Source organism: Prionailurus bengalensis, chromosome E3, assembly GCF_016509475.1.
Source record: "Prionailurus bengalensis isolate Pbe53 chromosome E3, Fcat_Pben_1.1_paternal_pri, whole genome shotgun sequence".
NCBI lineage: Eukaryota > Metazoa > Chordata > Mammalia > Carnivora > Felidae > Prionailurus > Prionailurus bengalensis.
Genome location: NC_057357.1, coordinates 35,376,531 through 35,399,674, shown reverse-complemented (window position 1 = coordinate 35,399,674; position 23,144 = coordinate 35,376,531). Strand labels below are relative to the sequence as shown.

General features: G+C 42.6%; 1 protein-coding gene across 32 annotated transcripts in view; it reads left to right on the top strand.

Annotated features, from left to right (window-relative positions):
* The window catches only part of RBFOX1 (RNA binding fox-1 homolog 1), a 1,791,866-nt gene that overhangs the window by 1,705,836 nt on the left and 62,886 nt on the right, over positions 1-23,144 (top strand). For 28 of the 32 annotated variants that reach the window (XM_043560612.1, XM_043560592.1, XM_043560593.1 and 25 more), the window contains one exon: positions 304-384. The exons of the other annotated variants lie outside the window; for them this stretch is intronic. In XM_043560612.1, the coding sequence (XP_043416547.1) occupies positions 304-384 (81 nt within the window). The remainder of the gene's footprint in view (positions 1-303; positions 385-23,144) is intronic. 32 annotated transcript variants of the gene reach the window in all.

The window sequence follows — 23,144 nt, the reverse complement described above, 5'->3', positions numbered from 1 at the left end:
TCTTAGGCTCCCTCTGAAGTATGCCACACTGCCACCATCACTGATCTGAAGGCGGTTCCTGGGGCCCGCCAGACCCCACTACGCAAAGCCCGGATGACAAGGAGTGACGTTTTCTTGGAGGGCTGGGGAGGGTGGGCTTCCGAGTCCCTTCGGCTGAGATGGGGCTTCCGTGGGTGTTCCCACGATGGGCACGGGGATGTGGCTATGTGTTCGTGTCTCTGCCTTTCTTGTTTGCGTTGCCGTGAACTCTCAGGTGCAGTGTGCCTGTTCCCCAACCAGATGCCATCTGTCTCTCTCTCATAGGTACGGTGCTGTTGTGCCAGGCAAACCAGGAGGGATCTTCCATGTACAGTGCCCCCAGTTCACTTGTATATACTTCCGCAAGTAAGCCCACTGTTGTGGCTCTCTTCCTGTTTTGTGACATAAATCTGAGTCCAATCACCCTCCCTGCCATGTAAGTTCCCCTCCCCTCCCTCTCTGCTCCACGCTCCCTTTGGCTCTCCACAAGGTGAAGTTGGTTCCCATAAGCATGTCTCTGTGTTCCCTGTCGCCTTAGCATCTAATTCCTTCACTCATTACATCTGAATGCTCACTTCCCGGATGCCCCAGTCATCCTTTGTTAAGACCTGTCAGGATCAGGTCCAATGGATGGGACATGGGGCATTCGTTCCGGGGGGGAAGGCGCATGATGGTGGGGGGAGGGGGGGTTTTAAAGCTCACTGCCTGCCTTCTATCCCAGCTTTGCAAATTAACATGAAAATAATGGATGTATGTAAAATACGCAGGCCATCCAAGCGATACCCTCCCCTAGCAACAGGTGCTTGGATGTCACTCCCCAGCACCATTTTCTCACTGGAAAACAGCGACTTGTTTGCAAGGCTGTTCTGCCCTTTGCTGTGTGATTCTATTGAGCAGGGGGAGGAGAGAGAAGAATGTGGCTCTCCCCCATGTAACTGGGTGGGGGAAATAGCAATAAAAGCTACTTTAATAGATATGAATGTGGCCATCAAGTGGGGAGAAGGCCCAAAAGTAAATATGGAAGGTAGGTCACAATGTTGGTGTGGAAGAACCAAGGATTTCTCTGCCTGGGATGGATGCTCCAGGGTGGAGAATGCCCCACCCCCACCCCAGTTCCTAGAACAGGTTGAAGAATTACAGTTCTCATGGATTCCATCATGGTTACCCGAGCTGGTTTGCTTCTCCTCAAAAAGACCCCTGGGCACAGCTGAGACTTTCTCATGTATTTCATGGGTGATGAAATCCCCTTAACTGCCAAACAGGTCCTCTTTGGGATCAGTGCTCAAAAATGAGTGTGGGGACAGGGGAAGGTGGGCTGCTAGAAGCCAGTTAGAGAAGAGGGATGGTGGAAAGCAGAGGCAAGAGGTACACGATGATCATATGAAGATGAGACAGAGAGGAGTCCTCCCAGAGTGCCAGTCAAGCATCTCAATTCCCGAAGGCTCACAAAAACCCAACTCTTTGCTGTGGGGCACAGGTTAGAAGCAGTCACCCGGAGCCAGAAACATGCCTTTGACAAACCCGAGAGTTTCTGAAGGCACCAGGCTGTAGGGGAAGCCTGTGTTCCTCCCAACCAGCCTCGTATCTTCAATAGCAGTGTGGGCACTCATTAAATTCAGGGTATCTTTCTGTGTCCCTGAGATACAAGAATCTAAACATACTGGCAAGAAGTGGTTCTTTCTAAATGTATGGAAGTTGCCCCCTTTGGGCGGTGTAAATGTGTGTGCATGTTATCTCATAGAATTAGCACACTAGTACACATTTTCACATGTGAACCTTGTTTCATCCTTGAAGTCTGCACCAGGTAGGTATTATAATGTTTGTTTTACAGCGGAGGAGTGGAGGGCACCACGACGGAGTGATAACCCAGGATCATACAGACACAATGTGGTAGATTGGTTTTTGGAGCCTGGGAAATTATTCAGTGTTTGACTGCTTTTATGACTCCCTTTGACCCTAAATATCATCATCATTCCATTGTCCCTATCCCCCACCTCCTCTATAAATATTATTTTCAGAAGGAACGTTGGTGATTCAAAACTTACCATGGTTGGATTCCAGAGTGTTGGTTTGTTTTGTTTTTTGTAACATCGTTGTCCTATAGAACTAAGATGAAATGTTCCTTATCTGTACTGTCCAGTACGTGGACTCGTGGAACACAGGCATTGAATTTTTTATTTAATTAAATTTTAATTAATGTTAGTCTAATTAGCCACATGGGGCTAATGGCTACCATATTGGAAAGCATGGCTTTCAGTGATCATATGAAATACACATTTCCGTTTCAGTTCCCTGTTCAGAAGTGAACAAAACAAATGAATTCCAAGTTGGCTGGTTTGAATTGGTAGGTCTTCTAAGGCAGCTTTAGGGAAATTGTGTGTCATAAATGTCAAACATGGAAAGGTGTCACAAATTCTTCCTATTTAAAGTGGGGGAATTATACAGAGGAAACAATGTCATCTGAAGCAGGGGTCGGCAAACTGCAGCCTAGGGGCCAAATCCAACCCACAGCCCACAGCCTGTTTCTGTAAAGCTTGTGAACTATGAATGAGTCTTAGATTTTTCAACGGGTTATAGAAACAAAACAAAAGCATAAGACAACGTGTGACAGAGACAGAGATGGTCCATGAAGCCTGACATATTGTCTTTCTAGCACTTTACAGAAAAGGTGTGTTGATCTCAGATATAAAGGGTCCATTTAATTATTGAAAATACAAAATGGTAATACCACTTCACGGTTTATACATTTTTTTTCCTGACTTTAGAAGTAAAAATTTATAATAATGATAGAAACTATATAATGTGTGTCCAATACCCTTCACTTTTAAATTGCATAATCAATCATAGTACCTACACATTTTTCATCCAATTATTTTCATTTATTATCATGTCATGTGCACTTTCTGAAAATATGTTAATGGCCTCATAATATTCTATCATTTCATGATATTATATTTTAATCTGCCCCCCCTTCAGGGTTGGGCACTTAGGTTGGTTAGGAATTTTTCAGAAATATTAAAGAAATGTCCTTGTACAGAGTAGTGCTAAGGAAACAACCTCTGATAAATAGCTGCTCCTCCTACCCCATAACAAAGCAAAAACTAATTTCTTACAATAAGAATCTTCACTTGTCTGTCCCTTAAGCAACAGTACCCAGACAGACAAGCTCGGTTAGTGTTTCGTAAGGACAGACAACTACATGAGCCTTCTGCTTCCCCACGTGGGTCACCAGAGGGACTATAGATTGTTTCCATCTTGAGGCCACAGTCCTGAATGCCAAGATAATCCATTCCTCCCTGAGACACGTTGCTCAGGTCCTCTGCTTTAGTTGTCCAAGTGAACAACACCTTTGAGGACTCGACTGTGTGCAAGTTGTCTGGCTTCTGTATAACATCTGGATTTTCTCTTCCAGATTAAGGTGAAGGCTCTAGAGCAAATTCACACCCTATGTTCTATAAACAAAATCCTGCTAGCATGTAAAGAGCCATTTTTGCTTGCCCTCTGTCTATCTCTCTATGTCATACACACACACACACACACACACACACACCAGGGGCATGCACATGGCCACATGAAGTTCATATCCTCTCTGGCTCCGACATATACATGGCCGAGAGCCACATCTCTTGTGTTTGGGGTCCGAATGGTGTGGCCTCTTTTTGTCTAAGAATCCATCCAGCCTTCTTCCCAAAAGCTGAGGGTCCCTTACTTCTCAGAAGTCTTATAGGAGACACCTGCTTTTTAACCTGAAAATGTATATATTTCTCATGGCTATCTAAGAATTGTACTCTTGGAGAAAGGTGTGTATAAATTACAGTTTGGTAAATTGGATCCTGTGTGTTCACTGATTTCCATGATTACTCCTGAGTTTGTGGTGTTTTTTCCCCCATGGATCTTTAACTGGCCTTGGATGTTTTAGACTTAAATTGCCCCTCTGCCTAGCCAAATAGCTAATCATCTGTAAATAACACCCTTAAATGCAGTAGGGGAGATGGTTTTTAAAGGAACCCTGCTGAATTCCTCTGTAATGAAAATAATTCCTACTTGAGGTTATCTGTTTTTTAAGATGCACTTTTGCATAATGGGTTTTCCACCTACTTAAGTGAATCATCCTAATATGACCGAGGCCGTGAAAGCATTTAGAGAGAGATTTCCACTCATGGCTCTGTGTCATTAGAACCTAATCCTACAGATTCTCCCCATTCTTCCTAACTGATCCCAGTTTTTCCTCCTCATCCTGACCTTTATCCTGGTGTGAAAACCCAATTCAAGTTGTATCATGAAACATCACACATTCTCTCACATGTTCTGATGAACCACTAGCATCCAGACTGTAAAGTGAGCCTACTTTCTGGCAGACAAATGAAGTCAAGGCAGAAACTCCTGAAAATTAGGGAAGATCACCTTGAACCAAGTGGAAAACATTTAATATTAATATTTTTGTCTTAAAACATTAACTTTTCATCAAGTAAATTAAAGGAATTCAATGAGCTGATTTGTTAGTTCTGAACTAATTTTAATTAATTTAATTGCCTTGTGGTTGCTTTGCATAGCCCACAACCAACCCCTCAACGACAAGGTTTGTTGAAAGCGGGGGCAGGGCTGGTGGGCTTGCTCACTGCCCACGCAGCCCTGGGGCCAGTGGTCTGGAGGCTCCTGCCTCGGGGAGCGTCACCAGCTTTATGATCAGTGCTGTTTGCATACAGCGCCTGCATACTATCCGAAATGACTCTGGGCAAAAATAGGAAAGGAGAGAAACTGTCACCTCTCTTCCAAATTAGAACATTACCTCCCCTTTTTATTATTTGAAATATCAAGAGGTAGATCCAAGGTTTCATAAATGGCAAAGTCACTTTCTCATTTGGATTAGCAAAGCCAGCCGTCACGGGCCCTTATTTCTATAAGAAGTAGTAGGTCAATGTTACCCATTTTGTTTTTTTTCTTTACAATTTCATGAATAGATTTTAAATGACAAATGTGATGTGTGCTCACTGTAATTGGAGAAGCATGCTAATAAACACACACACTCACATATGTGTGGAATGATGTGGTAATAATATTCCCATTTTATCCCAAAACATACAACGTGAAAGCAACCCCCTGTTGGTTGCCTGGAAAATCTCTTAACACGTTTTCTCCATAATAGGATGCAAAGAACTGGGGCGCCTGGGTGGCGCAGTCGGTTAAGCGTCCGACTTCAGCCAGGTCACGATCTCGCGATCCGTGAGTTCGAGCCCCGCGTCAGGCTCTGGGCTGATGGCTCAGAGCCTGGAGCCTGTTTCCGATTCTGTGTCTCCCTCTCTCTCTGCCCCTCCCCCGTTCATGCTCTGTCTCTCTCTGTCCCAAAAATAAATAAACGTTGAAAAAAAAATTAAAAAAAAAATAGGATGCAAAGAAGGACAAACACACATGGAATGGAGGTGTTAGTTGTTTGCTTTTCTACGGAGGGGTCTGTACACGTACATATTATGGGCACATTACACATATTATTCATATTTTGTGACTACCTCCCATTCAGCTGTCTGGCTGTTTTCATGCTGTCCCATGTGTGAATGCTCATTGAGCAGTTCTCTGGCCACAGTCATTCCACACACCATTTCTGCCTGCAGCAAATATCCTCACATGTGCCCTGACATACAAGTGCTTCTGATCCCACATCCAGCTTCCCAAACCTGGGATTGGTGGTTCCATCCCAACATTCTTTTTTTTTTTAATTAATTTATTTATTCTTTAATTTACATCCAAGTTAGTTAGCATTCAGTGCAACAATGATTTCACGAATAGATTCCTTACCCATGTAGCCCATCCTCCCTCCCACAGCCCCTCCAGTAACCCTCTGTTTGTTCTCCATATTTAAGAGTCTCTTATGTTTTGTCCCCCTCCATGTTTTTATATTATTTTTGCTTCACTTCCCTTATGTTCATCTGTTTTGTCTCTTAAAGTCCTCATATGAGTGAAGTCATATGGTATTTGTCTTTCTCTAATTTCACTTAGCATAATACCCTCTAGTTCCATCCACGTAGTTGCAAATGGCAAGATTTCATTCTTTTTGATTGCCAAGTAATACTCCATTGTATATATATACCACGTCTTCTTTTTAAAAAAAATTTTTTAATTATTTATTTTTGAGAGAGAGAGAGAATGAGAGAGAGAGAGGAGGGGTAGGGGCAGAGAGAGGAGGAGACACAGAATCTGAAGGAGGCTCCAGCCTGAGCTGTCAGCACAGACCCTGATGTGGGGCTTGAACTCACCACGAGATCATGACCTCAGCCGAAGTCAGGCACTCAACCGACTGAGCCACCCAGGTGCCCCATATACCACATCTTCTTTATCCATTCCTCATTGATGGACATTTGGGCTCTTTCCATACTTTGGCTATTGTTGATAGTGCTGCTATAAACATTGGGGTGCGTGTGTCCTTTCAAAACAGCACACCTGTATCCCTTGGATAAATACCTAGTAGTGCCATTGCTGGGTTGTAGGGTAGTTCTATTTTTAGCTTTTTGAGGAACTTCCATACTGTTTTCCAGAGTGGCTGTACTAGCCTGCATTCCCACCAACAATACAAAAGAGATCCTCTTTCTCCACATCCTCGCCAACATCTGTTGTTGCCTGAGTTGTTAATGTGAGCCATTCTGACAGGTGTAAGGTGGTATCTCATTGTGGTTTTGATTTGTATTTCCCTGATGATGAGTGACGTTGAGCAGTTTTTTCATGTGTCGGTTGGCAATCTGGATGTCTTCTTTGGAGAAGTGTCTATTCATGTCTTTTGCCCATTTCTTCACTGGCTTATTTGTTTTTTGGGTGTTGAGTTTGATAAGTTCATTATAGATATTGGATACTAACCCTTTATCTGATAACATCATTTGAAAATATCTTCTCTCATTCTGTCGGTTGCCTTTTAGTTTTGCTGATTGTTTCCTTCGCTGTACAGAAGCTTTTTATTTTGATGAGGTCCCAGTAGTTCATTTTGCTTTTGTTTCCCTTGTCTCTGGAGACATGTTGAGTAAGAAGTTGCTGCAGCCAAGATCAAAGAGGGTTTTGCCTGCTTTCTCCTTGAGGATTTTGATGCCATTCTGTCTTATATTTAGGTCTTTCATCCAGTTTGAGTTTATTTTTGTGTATGGTGTAAGAAAGTGGTCCAGGTTCATTCTTCTGCATGCTGTTGTCCAGTTTCCCCAGCACCACTTGCTGAAGAGACTGTCTTTATTTGATTGGATATTCTTTCCTGCTTTTTCAAAGATTGGTTGGCCATATGTTTGTGGGTCCATTTCTGGGTTCTCTATTCTGTTCCATTGATCTGAGTGTCTGTTCTTCTGCCAGTACTGTATTGTCTTGCTGATTACAGCTTTGTAATACAGCTTGAAGTCTGGGATTGTGATGCCTCCTGCTTTGGTTTTCTTTTTCAGGATTGCTTTGGCTATTCAGGGTCTTTTCTGGTTCCATACAAATTTTAGGATTGTTTGTTGTAGTTCTGTGAAGAATGCTGGTGTTATTTTGATAGGCATTGCATTGAATATGTAGATTGCTTTGGGTAGTATTGACATTTTAACAATATTTGTTCTTCCTATCCAGGAGCATGAAATATTTTTCCTTTTTGTGTGTGTGTCTCCTTCAATTTCTTTCATAAGCTTTCTATAGTTTTCAGTGTATAGATTTTTCACCTGTTTGGTTAGATTTATTCCTAGGTATTTCATGGTTTTTTGTGCAATTGTAAATGGGATCAATTCCTTAATTTCTTTTTCTGTTGCTTCATTGTTGGTGTATAGGAATGCAATCGATTTCTGTGCATTGATTTTATATCCTGCCACATTGCTGAATTCATGGATCAGTTCCAAGAGTTTTTTGATGGAATCTTTTGGGTTTTCCATATAGAGTATTATGTCATCTGCAAAGAGTGAAAGTTTGACCTCCTCCTGGTCGATTTGGATGCCTTTTATTTCTTTGTGTTGTCTGATTGAAGAGGCTAAGACTTCTAATAATATATTGAATAATAGTGGCAAGAGTGGACATCCCTGTCTTGTTTTTGACCTTAAGGGGAAAGCTCTCGGTTTTTCCCCATTGAGGATGACATTAGCATTGGGTCTCTCATATATGGCTTTTATTATCTCGAGGTATGATCCTTCTGTCTCTACATTCTTAAGAGTTTTTATCAAGAAAGGGTGCTATATTCTGTCAAATGCTTACTCTGCGTCTATTGAGAGGATCATGTGGTTCTTCTCCTTTCTTTTATTGATGTGATGAATCACACTGATTGTTTTGCAGATATTGAACCAGCCCTGCATCCCAGGTATAAACCCCACTTGGTTGTGGTGAATAATATTTTTAATGTATTGTTGGATCTGGTTGGCTAATATCTTGTTCATTTTTGCATCCATGTTTATCAGGGAAATTAGTCTATAGCTCTCCACTTTAGTGGTGTCTGGTTTTGGAATCAAGGTAATGCTGGCTTCATAGAAAGAGTTTGGAAGTTTTCCTTCCATTTCTATTTTTTGGGACAGCTTCAAGAGAATAGGTGTTAACTCTTCCTTAAATGTTTGGTAGAAATCTCCTGGAAAGCCACCTGGCCCTGGACTCTTGTTTTTGGGGAGATTTTTGATTACTAATTCAATTTCTTTACTGGTTATGGGTCTGTTCAAATTTTCTGTTTCTTCCTGTTTGTTTTTGTAGCGTATATGTTTCTAGGAATTTGTCCATTTCTTCCTGATTGCCCATCCCACTGGCGTATAATTGCTCATAATATTCTCTTATTGTTTTTATTTCTGCTGTGTTGGTTGTGATGTCTCCTCTTTCATTCTTGATTTTACTTCTTTGGGTCCTTTCCTTTTTTTCCCCCTTTATCCAACTGGCTAGTGGTTTATCCATTTTGATACTTTAAAAGAACCAGCTTCTAGTTTCATTGATCTGTTCTACTGTAGTTTTTTGGCTTCAGTTGCATTGATTTCTGCTCTAATCTTTATTATTCCCTGTCTTCTGCTGGTTTTGGGTTTTATTTGCTGTTCTTTTTCCACTTCTTTAAGGTGTAGGGTTAGGTTGTGTATCTGAGACCTTTCTCCCTTCTTAAGGAAGGCCTAGATTGCTATATACTTCCCTCCCTTATGACCACCTTTGCTGCATCCCAGAGGTTTTGGGCTGTGGTGTTATCATTTTCATTGACTTCCATGTACTTTTTAATTTCCTTTGTAACTTCCTGTTAGCCCATTCATTCTTTAGTAGAATGTTCTTCGGTCTCCAAGTATTTGTTACCTTTCCAAATTTTTTCTTGGGGTTGATTTTGAGTTTCACAGTGATGTGGTCTGAAAATATGCACGGTATGATCTTGATCTTTTTGTACTTGTGGAGGGCTGATTTGTGTCCTAATATGTAATCTATTCTGGAGAATGTTCCATGTGCACTGGAGAAGAATGTATATTCTGCTGCTTTAGGATAAAATATTCTGAATATATCTGTTAAGTCCCTCTGGTCCAGGGTGTCATTCAAAAACATCATTTCCTGATTAGATGATCTGTGGGGTGTTGAAGTCCCCTACTATTACGGTATTATTATCAATGAGTTTCCTTATATTTGTGATTAATTGATTTATATATTTGGGTGTTTTCACATTTGGAGCATAAATGGTTACAATTGTTAGGCCTTCTTGGTGGATAGACCCCTTAATTATGATATAAGGCCCTTCTTCATCTCTTGTTATAGTCTTTATTTTAAAGTCTCAATTGTCTGATATAAGTATGGCTATGCCAGCTTTTTTTCTCAACCATTAGCATGGTAGGTGGTTCTCCATCCCTACCCCTGTTGATCTCAAGGTGTCTTTAGGTCTCAAGTGGGTCTCTTGTAAACAGCATATAGATGGATCTTGTTTTCTTATCCATTCTGTTACCATATGTCTTTTGATTGGAGGATTTAGTCCATAGACTTTTAGAGTGAGTACTGAAAGATAGGAGTTTATTGCCATTATGTTTCTTGTAGAGTTGGAGTTTCTGTTGGTGTTCTCTGGTTCTTGCTATTCTGTTGCTTTTGATATTTATGTATTTATATATTTATGTATGTATGTATGTATTTCTGTAATCTTGTCTCCCCTCTCAGAGAGTCCCCCTAAAATTTCTTGCAGGACTGGTTTAGTGGTCACGAACTCCTTTAATTTTTGTTTTTCTGGGAAACTTTTAATCTCTCCTTCTATTTTTTTTTTTAATTTTTTTAAATGCTTATTTATTTTTGAGAGTGAGACAGCGTGTGAGTGGGAGAGGAGCAGAGAGAGAGGGAGACACAGAATCTGAAGCAGGCTCTAGGCTCTGAGCTGTCAGCACAGAGCCCGATGCAGGGCCAGAACTCATGAACCACGAGATCATGACCTGAGCTGAATTTGGATGTTTATCGACTGAGCCACCCAGGCACCCCTCTCTCCTTCTATTTTGAATGACAGCCTTGCTGTATAAAGAATTATTGGCTTCATATTTTTCAATTCAGTTCATTGAATATATCCTGCCACTCCTTTCTGACCTGCCAAGCTTCTGTGGATAGGTCGGCTGCAAACCTGATATGTCTTCCCTTGTAGGTTAAGGACTTTTTTTCCCTTGCTGCTTTCATGATTCTTTCCTTGCCTGAGTATGTTGTGAATTTGACAATGCTATGCCTTACTGATGGTTGTTTTTTGTTGAATCTTACGGGAGTCCTCTGTGCTTCCTGGATTGTGAGGTCTGTGTCTTTCCCCAGGTTAGGAAAGTTTTCCAGTATTATTGGCTCACACAACCCTTGTACCCATTTTTGTGTCTTCATCTTCTGGGACCCCCTATGATTCTGATGTTGTTCCTTTTTAATGAGTCACTGATTTCTCTAATTCTTAAATCATGCTCTTTTGCCTTAGTTTCTCTCTTTTTTTCTGCTTCATTATTCTCCATAAGGAGAGGCTGTTCTGCCTCATCCATCCTTGCCACTGTGGCATCCATTTGAGATTGCAGCTCAGTTATAGAATTTTTTATTTCATCCTGACTAGTTTTTACTTCTTTTATCGCTGCAGAGAAGGATTCTAATCTCTTTTCGACACTAGCTAGTATTCTTATTATCGTGATTCTAAATTCTGGTTCAGACATCTTGCTTGTATCCGTGTTGATTAAGTCCCTGGCTGTCATTTCTTTTTGCTCTTTCTTTTGGTGTGAATTCCTTCATTTCTTCATTCTGAAGGAAGAAAAGGAATTGATAAGGTAAAAAAAAAAAGTTAAAATTAAAAAATTAAAAACAACACACACACACAAATCAAATAAATGATGCTAGATTCTAGGTGTGTTTTGGTCTGGTTATTGAAAGGAGCTTGACAGATTAAAGGGAGGGAGGAAAACGTTGGAAAATTTGAGAAAATGAATACAATGAAATCGAATAAAGTGAAATGATGGAAGTAAAATAGAATTTGAAAAACTTACAACAAAGTAAAAAAATATAGTAGAAAACAAAAAAAAATATTTTTAATAAGAATTGAAAATAAAAATAAATTTTTTCTCTCTCTATATTCAAGAAAAAGAAATGAAAAAAAAAGGAAATCGAATCGCTGGACCAGCAAACAGACTGAAATACGATTGAAATTACTTCGGTTTCCCCTAGAAGTCAAACTACGAAGCACTTTATAGTCAGTACACTAAAGCAGGCAGAGAGACTTGTGTTCCTAAAGAACGAGGTTGGACTGGTTGGGCGGGGCTTAGTGTAACGGCTCCGTTCTCCACTAGATGGCGCTGCCCAACTTACCGGGGTGGAGTGTTGTGCCGCTTGTAGGTGTGTATGCGCGTGCGCCGGAATAGTGAACATGGCGTCGCACAACTACCCAGTGTAGCAGTGTAGCTGCTCTCCCCAGCCAGCAATCACGCTCCCGACCTTTGTCTCGGGCTTCCTCGGGCTTCCTCAGCTCCCGCTTTTACACTGTCGTGACCAAGCCGTCAGGTTGCCGGGCGGCACCTCCCTCCTGAGTTTTATTTCCGTCGTGGCTGTGTTTCCCGACCCCTCACTTCGGAGGGACCGCGTCTTGGACCCGCTCAGATCCTCTGCGGGAGGGTCTCCCCGAGCAGTGGCCGGGTGCCGGCCTCACCCGGGAACGTTCGCGGGACTCTGCTGCTGCCGTCGCCAGAGACTGCGGCGGGCGCCAGCACCCCCCCAGGGAAGGTTCACGCGATGGTGTAGAGGCAGCGTTGGAGGGATCATGCAAAATCACAACACGCATCCCGCACCAGGCTTCGCCCTTCCCACCAGAGCACCGCCAGGTATGGAGGCGAGGAGTTTCAGACTCTGTGCTCCCCGTTTACAGAGTCTTAACGGAATTTAAACCCTCTCCTTTCTCCTCCCTCCCTTTTTAGTTCAGTCCCTGCGGCTGTTTCCACTTTTCCTGTCTCTCCAGCTGCTTTTTTTTCCTTTTTTTTTTTTTTTTTTTTTTTTTTTTGCGCAGCGGGGAGGTGCTTTTCCCAAATTCTTCCCTGTCTCTGTCCTCTCTGTGCAAACAAAAATAGCTCCCTGCCCTCTGCCGGCTTCTGTCTCCCCCAGCTCACCTCTCGGTGCCATGTACCTGCTGAGTTCTGTGGTTCAGGTTGTGCAGATTGTTGTGTTAATCCTCAAATCAGTGTTCCAGGTGTGGTTTAGTGTTGATCTTGCTGTATTTCATGGATGCAAGAAGCAAAAACAAAAACAAAAAAACTTCCATTCTGTTCCACCATCTTGGCTCCACCTGTGCTCTTTTTAATGTTGAAAATTGGTTGGGTGAAAAATCACCTCTCAGTTTATTCTTGTTTCCATTTGCCTTTCTCCTCATGAGGAGCGTCAGATTCACCACATTAATCATCTCGTGGACATTACCTCTAGTGGATTTCCAGTATACATCTGCCCCTTTCTCTTCTGGGTTCTTCTGATTTTATCTGTAATTCCCATTGAGAGAGAATTATTCATCAGGGAGAATAACCTAGGAATCGCGCAGGTATTGCAAACATATTTCCTTTCTGGGGCATTGGATCTTGCTTAGGTTCCACTATACGTTATTAAATACATGGGCAACTATATCGGTATCATCTGCTAACAGCTTTAGATCCCACCTTAGGTTACACAATCCGTGTCCGGTGTGGGTATTGTTCGGCACTCTTAGTAGTTTTCTCAGGCTGCCATAACCAAATACTGTAGACTGGGGGAGCTTAGACAACAGAAATTTATTTTGTCATAGTTTTTGAGGCTGAAAATGTGAGATCAGGGTCCTAGCAAGGGTCATTCCTGATGACCCTTCTCTTTCTGGCTCATGAATGTTCACCTTTTCACTATGTCCTTACGCGGCAGAGAGAGCAAGCCATCAGGTGTCCCTTATTATAAGGACACTAATCCCTTCATGAGGGCCCCACCTCATGATTTTATCTCAACCTAATTACCAACCAAAGGTCTCCTCCCTAAATAGCATCACTTTGGGAATTAGACCTTCAACATACAACTTTTTGGGGGGAGGTGGGGGGGTGGATACTATTTGGTCCATAGCAAGTACCAGAGATACCAGTTTTATTTGTCAACAGTCAGAGAAACATTTTCCAGCCTCAATCTGCGGGTGGTTCCGTATGCTTATCAACACAAACAAGTGCATTTTCGCACAGTAACATGGAAACCACAGATGAACTTTAGATCCATATAAGGAACAAATCCTAAAGGAAAAGGAAGATGGCTGGATGACTGTTAACTCCCCCTGAAATTTTTACACCTGACCATAGTGGGGGGGTGGGGGGGGCAGAATCTGATACCACAGTCTCAGGATGCTAAATGTTATCAAAATGCAAAATCACTTCCTCATTTATCCACTTTTATGAAACTCAAGGGCAAGCAGTGGTAGCATGGTTTTAATTGATGTATTGATTGCAGATTTTATGGAAGTAATTGTGTGGAATTCATAAAGCAATGATTTAAGTGGCAGAAACATACATAAATCAGGCCTGCTCTCTTCTACTTTTAAGTAATTGATAGAACTTCCATTGGTTTCTGTAATTAAAGTAACAGCCTAAATTAATTTATGGCTTCCTCTTTCTTCTGCCCAACACAGAAAATGTCATTAGACTGAGTACAGTTGATGGAAAGTACACGTATGGGTCACTGTGATACTGACAAACTGGTTTAAAAACCCATGTGTTCTTTCTCTGGCTCTAGTATCTCAGCTTTGTGGGGCTCTGGAAAGGTCTTTACTAATATTTTCTGGAGGAATCACTTAAAAGGAAGAATAATCTGAGCCGGGATGAGGGTGACACAAGAGAGGGACTCACTTCAGACAAAATTTAAAGAGGTGCCAAAAAAACTCAGTAGCCAAGATAAATAATATTCTAATGCAATATTTTTAAAAGTTGAAGTTAATGGAAAAAATCAACGATGAGCAAAATATCAAAATTTTCCATGAAGGCAAGATGAGTATTATTGATTTTTTTTTTTAACCTTAGGGTTCCATATGCTCAGGATAGCACATCTTTTTTTAAAGTTTGAGAGTCTTTTCATCATGGATTTTTTTAATAAAAATTTAATTTTTTAAAAAATTACAGTGAAATATGATTTATCCTGATTACTGGAGCCACCTCCCCTTATATTTTGCACCAAGATGAGCACCTAACTGGCTTTAATCTTGTTCCAGCCCTGAACTAATAATAAAAAAATAATAGTAACAATACTAATATTGAGTAAGAGTTACTTTGCACTTACTATATGTCAGGCATTCAGCTAAGCTCTTCACATGAACCTTCTCCTTTAATCCTCTCAAGAAAACTATGAAATCAGTGTGATTTTTATGTCTCTTTTCGTTTGAGAAAATTTAGGATTAGAAGGATTGAGAAATTTGTCTAAGATGCCCCAACCAGATCACCTTCTAACCCAGCCTAACTCCACCCCAAGCCTTCCATCTTTACTAGTGTCTAAATTTACCCACGTGTTCGGGGTGGGGGATGGAAGAGGCCACATGCTCCCCTCCTGGAAATGAGAAGGGAGTGGTCAAGTGCAGCTTCTAGGCAGCTGTCCAGCTTCAGCATTCAGGCCAACCTTGTGCTTCCTTTTTCCCATCCCTGGGTTGCTACAGAGACATTTCTTTCCTGTCCGATGCGTCTGGCCAGGGTTGGCAAAATTATTCTTCCAAAGGCCAGAGAGTAAATATTTCCAGCCTTATGGGCCGTCTGCTTTCTCTTGGCAAGTACTCAACTCTATCTATAGCTTGAAAGTAGCCACAGATGGTACATAGATGAATAGGTCTGGCTGTGCTTCCATTAACCCTTTATTGACCAAAGCGGTCTTGGGCCCTGTGTGGCCCCCGAGGGCCCCATAGTTTACCAACCCCTTTGTTAGGCTAACATTCTTACCTGAAAGGGCAGGACACCAGGACTTGGGGAGGGAGAGAAAAAGGAACCTTCTTTTCAGTGTGTACCCCCTTGAGCTTTTTGCATTTTTGCCATTCTATCACAGTTTAAAACCAATAGCGGAAAGTAGGCACATAAACAGAATACCCTTCTCTTGGTATACATCACAGTAAGATATATACATGAATTCAGTCTAGATCATGGATTGACTTAGTTTTGCCCTCATAACCATCAACAAACAAAGGTGGATTTGGAGGCATTATTTTGGTGCTGTTGGCTTTCTCCAAGACCTGCCTCAGTTTCCCTGGGATACATGGTGAGACTCCATTAACTTAGGTTGCCTCATCATTTGCCTGGGCTGCTTCTGGCTCCTCCCACAACTTCTGGTTGAACAGATGCTCTGGAGTGGATCCTTCTAATCAGGAATCAGTGCCTTGCTTCTTCGACATCTGTGGCTCAGCATTATGATGACAACATACCTGTGTCCCCTCTGTCATCATCTCTGAAATGATCCCTTCTATTCTTTACTCACTTATCAGTTCTTTGATGGTCTTTATCAAGTTATTTCTGTATTCCAGGTACAGTTCCAGGCACTACAAATACTCCATGAGCAAGGCGTCCCTAAGTCAGCCTCTCGAGTGCTGCATTCTAGTGGGCAAGACAGATAATAGATACGTAATGCTAATGTCTCAGAATTGCAAACAAATTACAGGGTTATTTGGGGACCATACCTGATGGGAGACTTATCCATTGTTCACATAGCTTTTTGGTGCCTCTTGGTCCATTAAATATTGCTGTTTCACCATCATCCAGCACCTATACATAGACATACTTGCCTGCTAAAATCCTATTCCCTCATTGAACCCAGGGACTTGGAGATTTTGAGACACCTAATGTGCCGTGCCCTGCCTGTCGCCTCAGTCACAGCACAGGTCCTGACTTAGTGAACTGTGACTGTCCACAGCTGCCAGCTGCCACCTCCCACCTCTGCCTTCCAAATCCCAGAGTCAGCCTCTCCATGGCTGAAGCACTATCTCCTCTGCCTTGTTCCATCAGCCCTGCCTTCCCACGGTTCAGCACAGCTCTGATTCGTGAACAGCTTGTTTTTAACAGGTTTTTGCTAGCTCCTATGTTAATGTAGTTATTTCACCTGGACACCGGTTTCCTCAACAGGTTTAGTTGTATTTTCAGTCCATGCCCCACTACTGCCCCAACAGGGTTAGCTCCTGACCTAGACCACTTTGTTGTACTGTTTTGTCCCTTTAAAACAAAACCGGGGCGCCTGGGTGGCGCAGTCGGTTAAGCGTCCGACTTCAGCCAGGTCACGATCTCGTGGTCCGTGAGTTCGAGCCCCGCGTCGGGCTCTGTGCTGACCACTCAGAGCCTGGAGCCTGTTTTGGATTCTGTGTCTCCCTCTCTCTCTGCCCCTCCCCCGTTCATGCTCTGTCTCTCTCTGTCCCAAAAATAAATAAATGTTGAAAAAAAAAATTAAAAAAAAAAAAAAAAACAAAAAAGAACAATTTCCAGGGTGGGTGGGAAAGCCCACTAGTTGAACATCCTCAGTTGTTTACAGGAAAGAATCTGCAAAGAAGCAGCCACATTTCAGGCGGCTGCCGTCTAGCTCTCCTGGCACTTTGGTTATTAATCTCAATGCAGAATAGTGGCTTTAGTCTTTTGCAGATGGGGGTCTCGCTTCTGCAAAAGGCTGCCAATTGCAAAAACTACCATCCCGTGGTGTGCCCCCAAACATCTTATTTGTCTTGATATTTCTTTCACAGAAATACATATGACAGATAAGGAGTCACTAGAGGATGGTTTGCTTTGTGTTAGACAGATATTAAAACAATAAACTACGTTGCCCTGGGATTCCAGTGTGTACACAGGCAGAGAACGAGGCCGAGACGAGATGTTTCTGAAAGGCAGTGAGGCAGTTGTTCTGGGGGAGCTCCCTAGAAACCCCAAGTCCTATGACAGCCTTGACAGAAAGTACTTTTTAATGCTCACATTTTTGTAAGACCGACAAACTGCCTGGTGCAGCTCCCGCATTTAACTCTGGGGCCATGCCTACCTTCCTGTAGCCCTTGGCAGGGATGAGAGAGAAATCCTTCAATGGGCTGAGAACCTTATTTTAGAAAAAATAATTTTTTTGAGCACTCATCTGGACTTCATTTGCTTTCTCAAACTAACGTGGATTTAAAATGGGGGGGAGAAAAAAGCTATTCTGAGTTCAGACCGAACCTGAACATTTCAGGGGCCAAAAACAAGATCCTGTTTGATTCCTGGACTATAAAGGGGACCACTTGATGTAATGTAGCAGGTGTGTGTTCCTAGGGGACCCAGCTTTGTAAACTGAGCCAAGTCAGCTCAAAGTCTGCACGGCTGGGAGTGAACAGCTTAGAAGTGGGAATAAGAACGTCCAGTGACATGTAATTCAAGCGCTGGGGTGGGGGTTCTTGGTGCTTCTTGCACCAAAATGTGCCCAACCACAGAAGTGGCCCCCTCCTCCCCTTGCCTTATTTCTCCTCAAAGAGCACATTTCCCAGTGCAGTGCAGAGAGTCAGGTTGGGAAGCTGAGCTTGCCTCCATGGAAGGGAAAAGAGCCTTGCCCAGCTCATTTGAACACGGTAATGTAAACACCTGCTTCACTCCAAAAACACCATTTTCTTAAATCATGTTTTCATTGATGTAAAAGTACTGTCATGCCAGAAGCTATTTCATTGCTCCTGGAGAATTGGGGAGGGGAGTGTTTACAAAGTGCAGTTTTTAGGACCAAATAACACACTACATATTTTCAATCTGTCTCCTTGGGTTTTTTGTTTGTTTGTCTGTTTTTGCGTGCAGTATAGGATCTTCATGCCTAATTGCTTGTTAAAGAAAAACAAACATACCAGAACCACTTCTATGGGCACACCTGCCCGAGGATATATATCATACCCACCCTTGGTAATTGCTACTAGGGTTGAAGAAGCATTTCCCAAAGGTTCATTATTGTTGGGAAACCCTCATCCCTAGTACTGGTTTTACAGAATTCTTAAGCAACAGTGTATTCAGTGACAAGAGTTGGATTCAGGCAGAGTTGGGTGTCCATTGTCATGGTATACTAGTGGTGTGACTGTGGCCAAGGCTGATTACCAGGAACATACTCATCAATACCTACCCACTTGTGAGCACCCTCGTGTAAAGAGCCATTCAGACTGATCCTCAAACAGATGTCTACCCTTTGCCTTTCTTTCATAGAAGGCATCTTCTTGGGACTTTTAAGCTAGTTGGGAATGTTTATATTAACCTAGTGACTGGACAACCTATTTCTGAATGGTTCTCCTTTGGTCTCTTATAGATGGGAGTTTGGGGTGGGTTCCAGCTCAGACAAATGATCCATAGGTCCGGATGACACCTTTCCTCAAGGTTTGTGTGGGGAGTGGCTCAAAGGATTGGGATTCAGCCTTCCGAGTGTGGTAGCTGACTCTCAAAATCAGATGGCCCCAACGCCGACCATCTGTACCCACAGCGATAGATACAGGCTGGAAGTGAAGTGACCGGTGTGTTTGCATCTTGTACCCATCCTGTGCACCACTGCCAACCCTCCTCTGAGAGTTTCATGTTCGGGAGCTGCAGCAGCCCCAGAGAACCATGGGAAATCCATCCAGCCTCTGAAGCTAATTTATCTCACTTGCCTTGTTTCCTACCTGGAGAGGCAATTCTCCGAGCTTGCTGTTTCAGCCACCTGTTAGCCAGATCATGAATGATTTAACAATTGAAACTTTGCTGTGTATCCGCACTCGATAAGGTAATTATTTATATAAATTATTTGCCTTTTTTTCCTCTGGCTGCTTGATAAAAGCTAAATTGACACCGGTACAGGCTTTGTCAAACGAACAGATTATGGCAAATTGCTTCATCCAAATTAAAATAGATCTCAGCATCTCACAGCTTTGTCTCCCGTGTTCCTTCAAATGACAGAAAGCACCTCTGCAAATGCCTTCTGCGGTCCCGCCAAGTTAAAGCCTCCCAAGATTGAGATTCATTCTCGTTTTGCTGAATGAAATGTTACAGAAATCCTGCCCGGGGGGGTATTGTCAATACCTGTGAGTAGACAGATCACAAATACGTCTTCTGCACAGTAAAAGCCTATCTCTGAGCATTCGGCAGCCATGGCATTCACCACACATGTCTGTTGGATTAATCAGACCATTTGTAACCCAGGAGAAAAGAGACAACAGCTAACTTCGGGAGGTAAGCGGGAATAATGTGGCAATTAGTTAAAACGAAGGCTGCTGTCCTCGTTCAAAGACCTAACGATGAAAGAATATTCACGTGAGCACTGTGTGTGGGGTTTTTTTGTTGTTGTTGCCGCTTTTTGAATTTGTTTTTAATTTGGGAAGCATTTCTGCGTTGGGAACACCAGATTCACTGCTCAGAGTAAATCATCTCTGAGTGTTCATTGCATTTAGTTTCCTTTGTTTTTTATTGCTAGGTGACCTGTGTATTTCTTTTCTAAGGAAGAGACTGTTTCTAACAGAGTTATGAGTGATAATAATATTAATACATTGCTTATATTTAGAAAACAAGTGGAATACTCCCAAATATTATGCGAGTTTTTTATTCAGAGCTCTCAAATCGTGGAGACAATTTCTTGTTGAAGTTAGTCAAAGGAGCTCATTGTTTTGACAGTAGTTAGGTTTGTGGATATAATACCAGGCTCGCATACCACAGCTTCCCATCACTGGAAGAGTCCATTTCCCCAATATTTTTGGATTGTGTGTGGCTCCCCTGGCTCCTATCCAGATGTGGAGCAAAACCCCACTGGAGAAGGAAAACAGCTTGCCTTGGACTCTTATCGGGAACATAAATCAGTAGTGATCCCTGTGGCCTGTATCCAATTAGCAGAAAAGGAGCAAAGCCCTTCCAGGTGTCTTGAAATCTCAGAACATAAATATAGAACAGAAGAAATGGCACCTGCCCTCCCCCTACTGCCACCCTCTGCCCCCAACAGTGAGCATATTGAGGTCTCAGGGAGGCTTGTCAACAGATTCCCCTGCAAATTAACTCGGTCCATGACGAATTGGGGCCGGTTTTCTTGGCCGTGGTATGGATACAGGGAGACGATGAAACCCTTGTACAGGCTGTAGGAGGGAAATAAACACTGAGAGCCCCTAGGGGGCACGGAGAAAGTGGGAGTGCAAAGTTTTTGCCCAGGGCCAACCTGGGATGCCTTGATCCCAGCTGCCTAGTTGCCTTGTTGTACAATAGATAAGACCTTGGGCTCTAGTGTCCAGCTGTTTGGGTGCAGAGCATTGGTTTCTGAGCTGTTCTCCATCTTCCTGTTTTCCCCAGGACCGTGAAGGTAGGAGTTGCACCCGGCATGTGTGCTTTCGCAAAGATTTAGTGAGTTAACCTTTGGGTCTGGCAGTTAGCTAGTGTTAGTAAATAGAAGCTGATAGAGCCTACAGTTGAATCTCCTCTGTCTGATCATGGAGGATGGGATGTTGTACTTTTGTCAACTGTAATCACGGCTTTGCTTGCACTTTTCCAGTTAGCATTGTCTGGACTTCTCTCAAGTGAGGTTGAGTCCCTCGACAGTAATGTTCTCTCTCACTAAGCCAGACTTTCTTCTTAGAATAGGCACCACTCATGAGCAGCATTCTTACAGGTTCGAGGACTGTCCCCCATTTTCCCTCTGTGGCTGAACTATTATGGCATTCTGAGCCCGTCTTACAAGATTCTCAGTAAACATTTCAGTAATTACCCGAGGCCAGCTAATGCTGTAGTTTCCAGAGTCACGGCATTGACCAAAATAAGTCCATAAGGCATCCCAATGGAGAGATGCCATCCAGTGAGGTGGTAAGAGGCAGATGAGTGAAGGGGAGAGAAAAGGGTAGTGACAGTAGCAGCAGCTGGGAGACATTGAAGAACTGGGGAGAAGCTCTTAGGGGAGGAAGTGACATTGGAGCCAACATTTGAGTGAGGGGATCAAGTCAACCATGGGAAAGGACAAAGGAAAGAGAATCTGCAGAAGCCCCTGAGAAGCAGCAACCACGGGAGGCTGGCAGAAAAGTCGGCATTGCAACCTCAGACAGTAAAGATTTAGGTCAGTACGTTTAGCTCGGGCAGTCCAGCCCGTCCAGTGGCACTGTCTTTTCTCCCTCCAACTAATGTCCTTTTTCTCTCCAAGTTCAAGTTCTTGCCAGTTCCTTCGACGCATCCTAATCAGACCTAGAACAGCCTAGAAACTTCTGGCTAATTTGGACCTGACTAAAACTTTTGTACCATGATGCCGTGTAAAGAGATTCAATTATGGTGCGCAATGTTTTGTGAGTAACTACCACCCATAAAAAGTTAATTAATCAGGGCTGTGTCAATTTCCTCGTGCCATGTCAATTTGCTGCCAGGTAATTAATCACTAATCACCCACCAAGCAGCAGGCTGGGGGGACAATCCGCAAGCTATTTATTGTCTTTTTCCCAAATAAATGGCACGCGCAGCAAGGAAGAAACACATCTTGCCTTTCATAATATTTTTATCGACACTTTTGCAAGTTGTAATAGACTGCGGCAACAAGCAGCTGTAGTTCAATGGAATATGGATATTAAAGAAACAAATGAGCGGAGATTTATAGGACATTGCGTTCCTGTTATGTCAGTTTTGAGATTAAACCCAGCAAATGAACAGTGAAAAATTACTCTTCCATGTGGGGAATGGTGATTAGCCTTGTACATTAATTAGAAATTTTTGTTTTCCTGTTCAATGCATCTCAAATGAGGATGTCCTGTAAGGAACTGTTTGTCCAAAATGTGGATTTATTCACTTCTAAACAGCGGTATTTAATATCAACATGCATTTTGAAATGAAACAAGAGTCAATCCCAAATGTGTGTTTCAGGGATAGATAGACAAGACTATGAGAATCAGAGATTCCAACAAATTAAGTGGCTATTCTGGTCATTTTGTAAATGACTGAATGGGTGGAACACCCCCTTTTTCTCCCCAAACCTTGAAATTGCTGAATTTGGACAAAATTGAGAGCCTTTCCATTTTTGTTTTGACCTAGAACTAAATGTGCTCCTTCATATTAAATTCCCCATTTAATGTCATTGAAAGATAGTGACCTAGTTGCGTATAAATTCTGTCTTAAGCCAATTTGGTGTACTTTTGTTTGAGATCCATTTTGAAAAAATAAGCAAACACTTCTGTCATTTGGAAAAAATAATCGCTTTTTTTTCTTGACTATTCATTGTGATGTTTATCACACAGTGCTGTGCCTCCACAGTTGAGCTATAGCTGGCTGTTTATTTCACCTCGGCATATTACCTACTATGCCACTTCTTAATTTATGGTCCAACACATGGAACAGGAGTCCCCCCAAGGGTAATCCTGCAGACCTGTGAACCTGCTGTTGAAAGCATGTCTGCACCCCCAGAATCGTGTGAGCATTTCCTGGCATAAATTACCCACAGAACAATTCAACCCCAAATTAGCACGGACATCTCTCGGTCTTAAACCATTCAAAGGGTGGGGAAAGGTGGCATGTTGGTCCGAAGGGAGAGAAGAGAGGGACAAAGAGAAAGCCCTCTTCTCCATTCTGATGGCACACCTTTTCCAGGGCATCTGGCAACCTCATGCAAATTCAAACCAGAGCACAAATGCAAAGAATAATTGCCCATTACGGCGGCTGTATATTTTTATGGCTTTGATGCAGAATCTGACCCCCTGTTGGCTTTTGCATCTGCTACGCTCCCATCTCTCCCAAAGCTCTAAAACTTTAATATGCACTTTATAACCCTCAAGTATTTTCCACTGG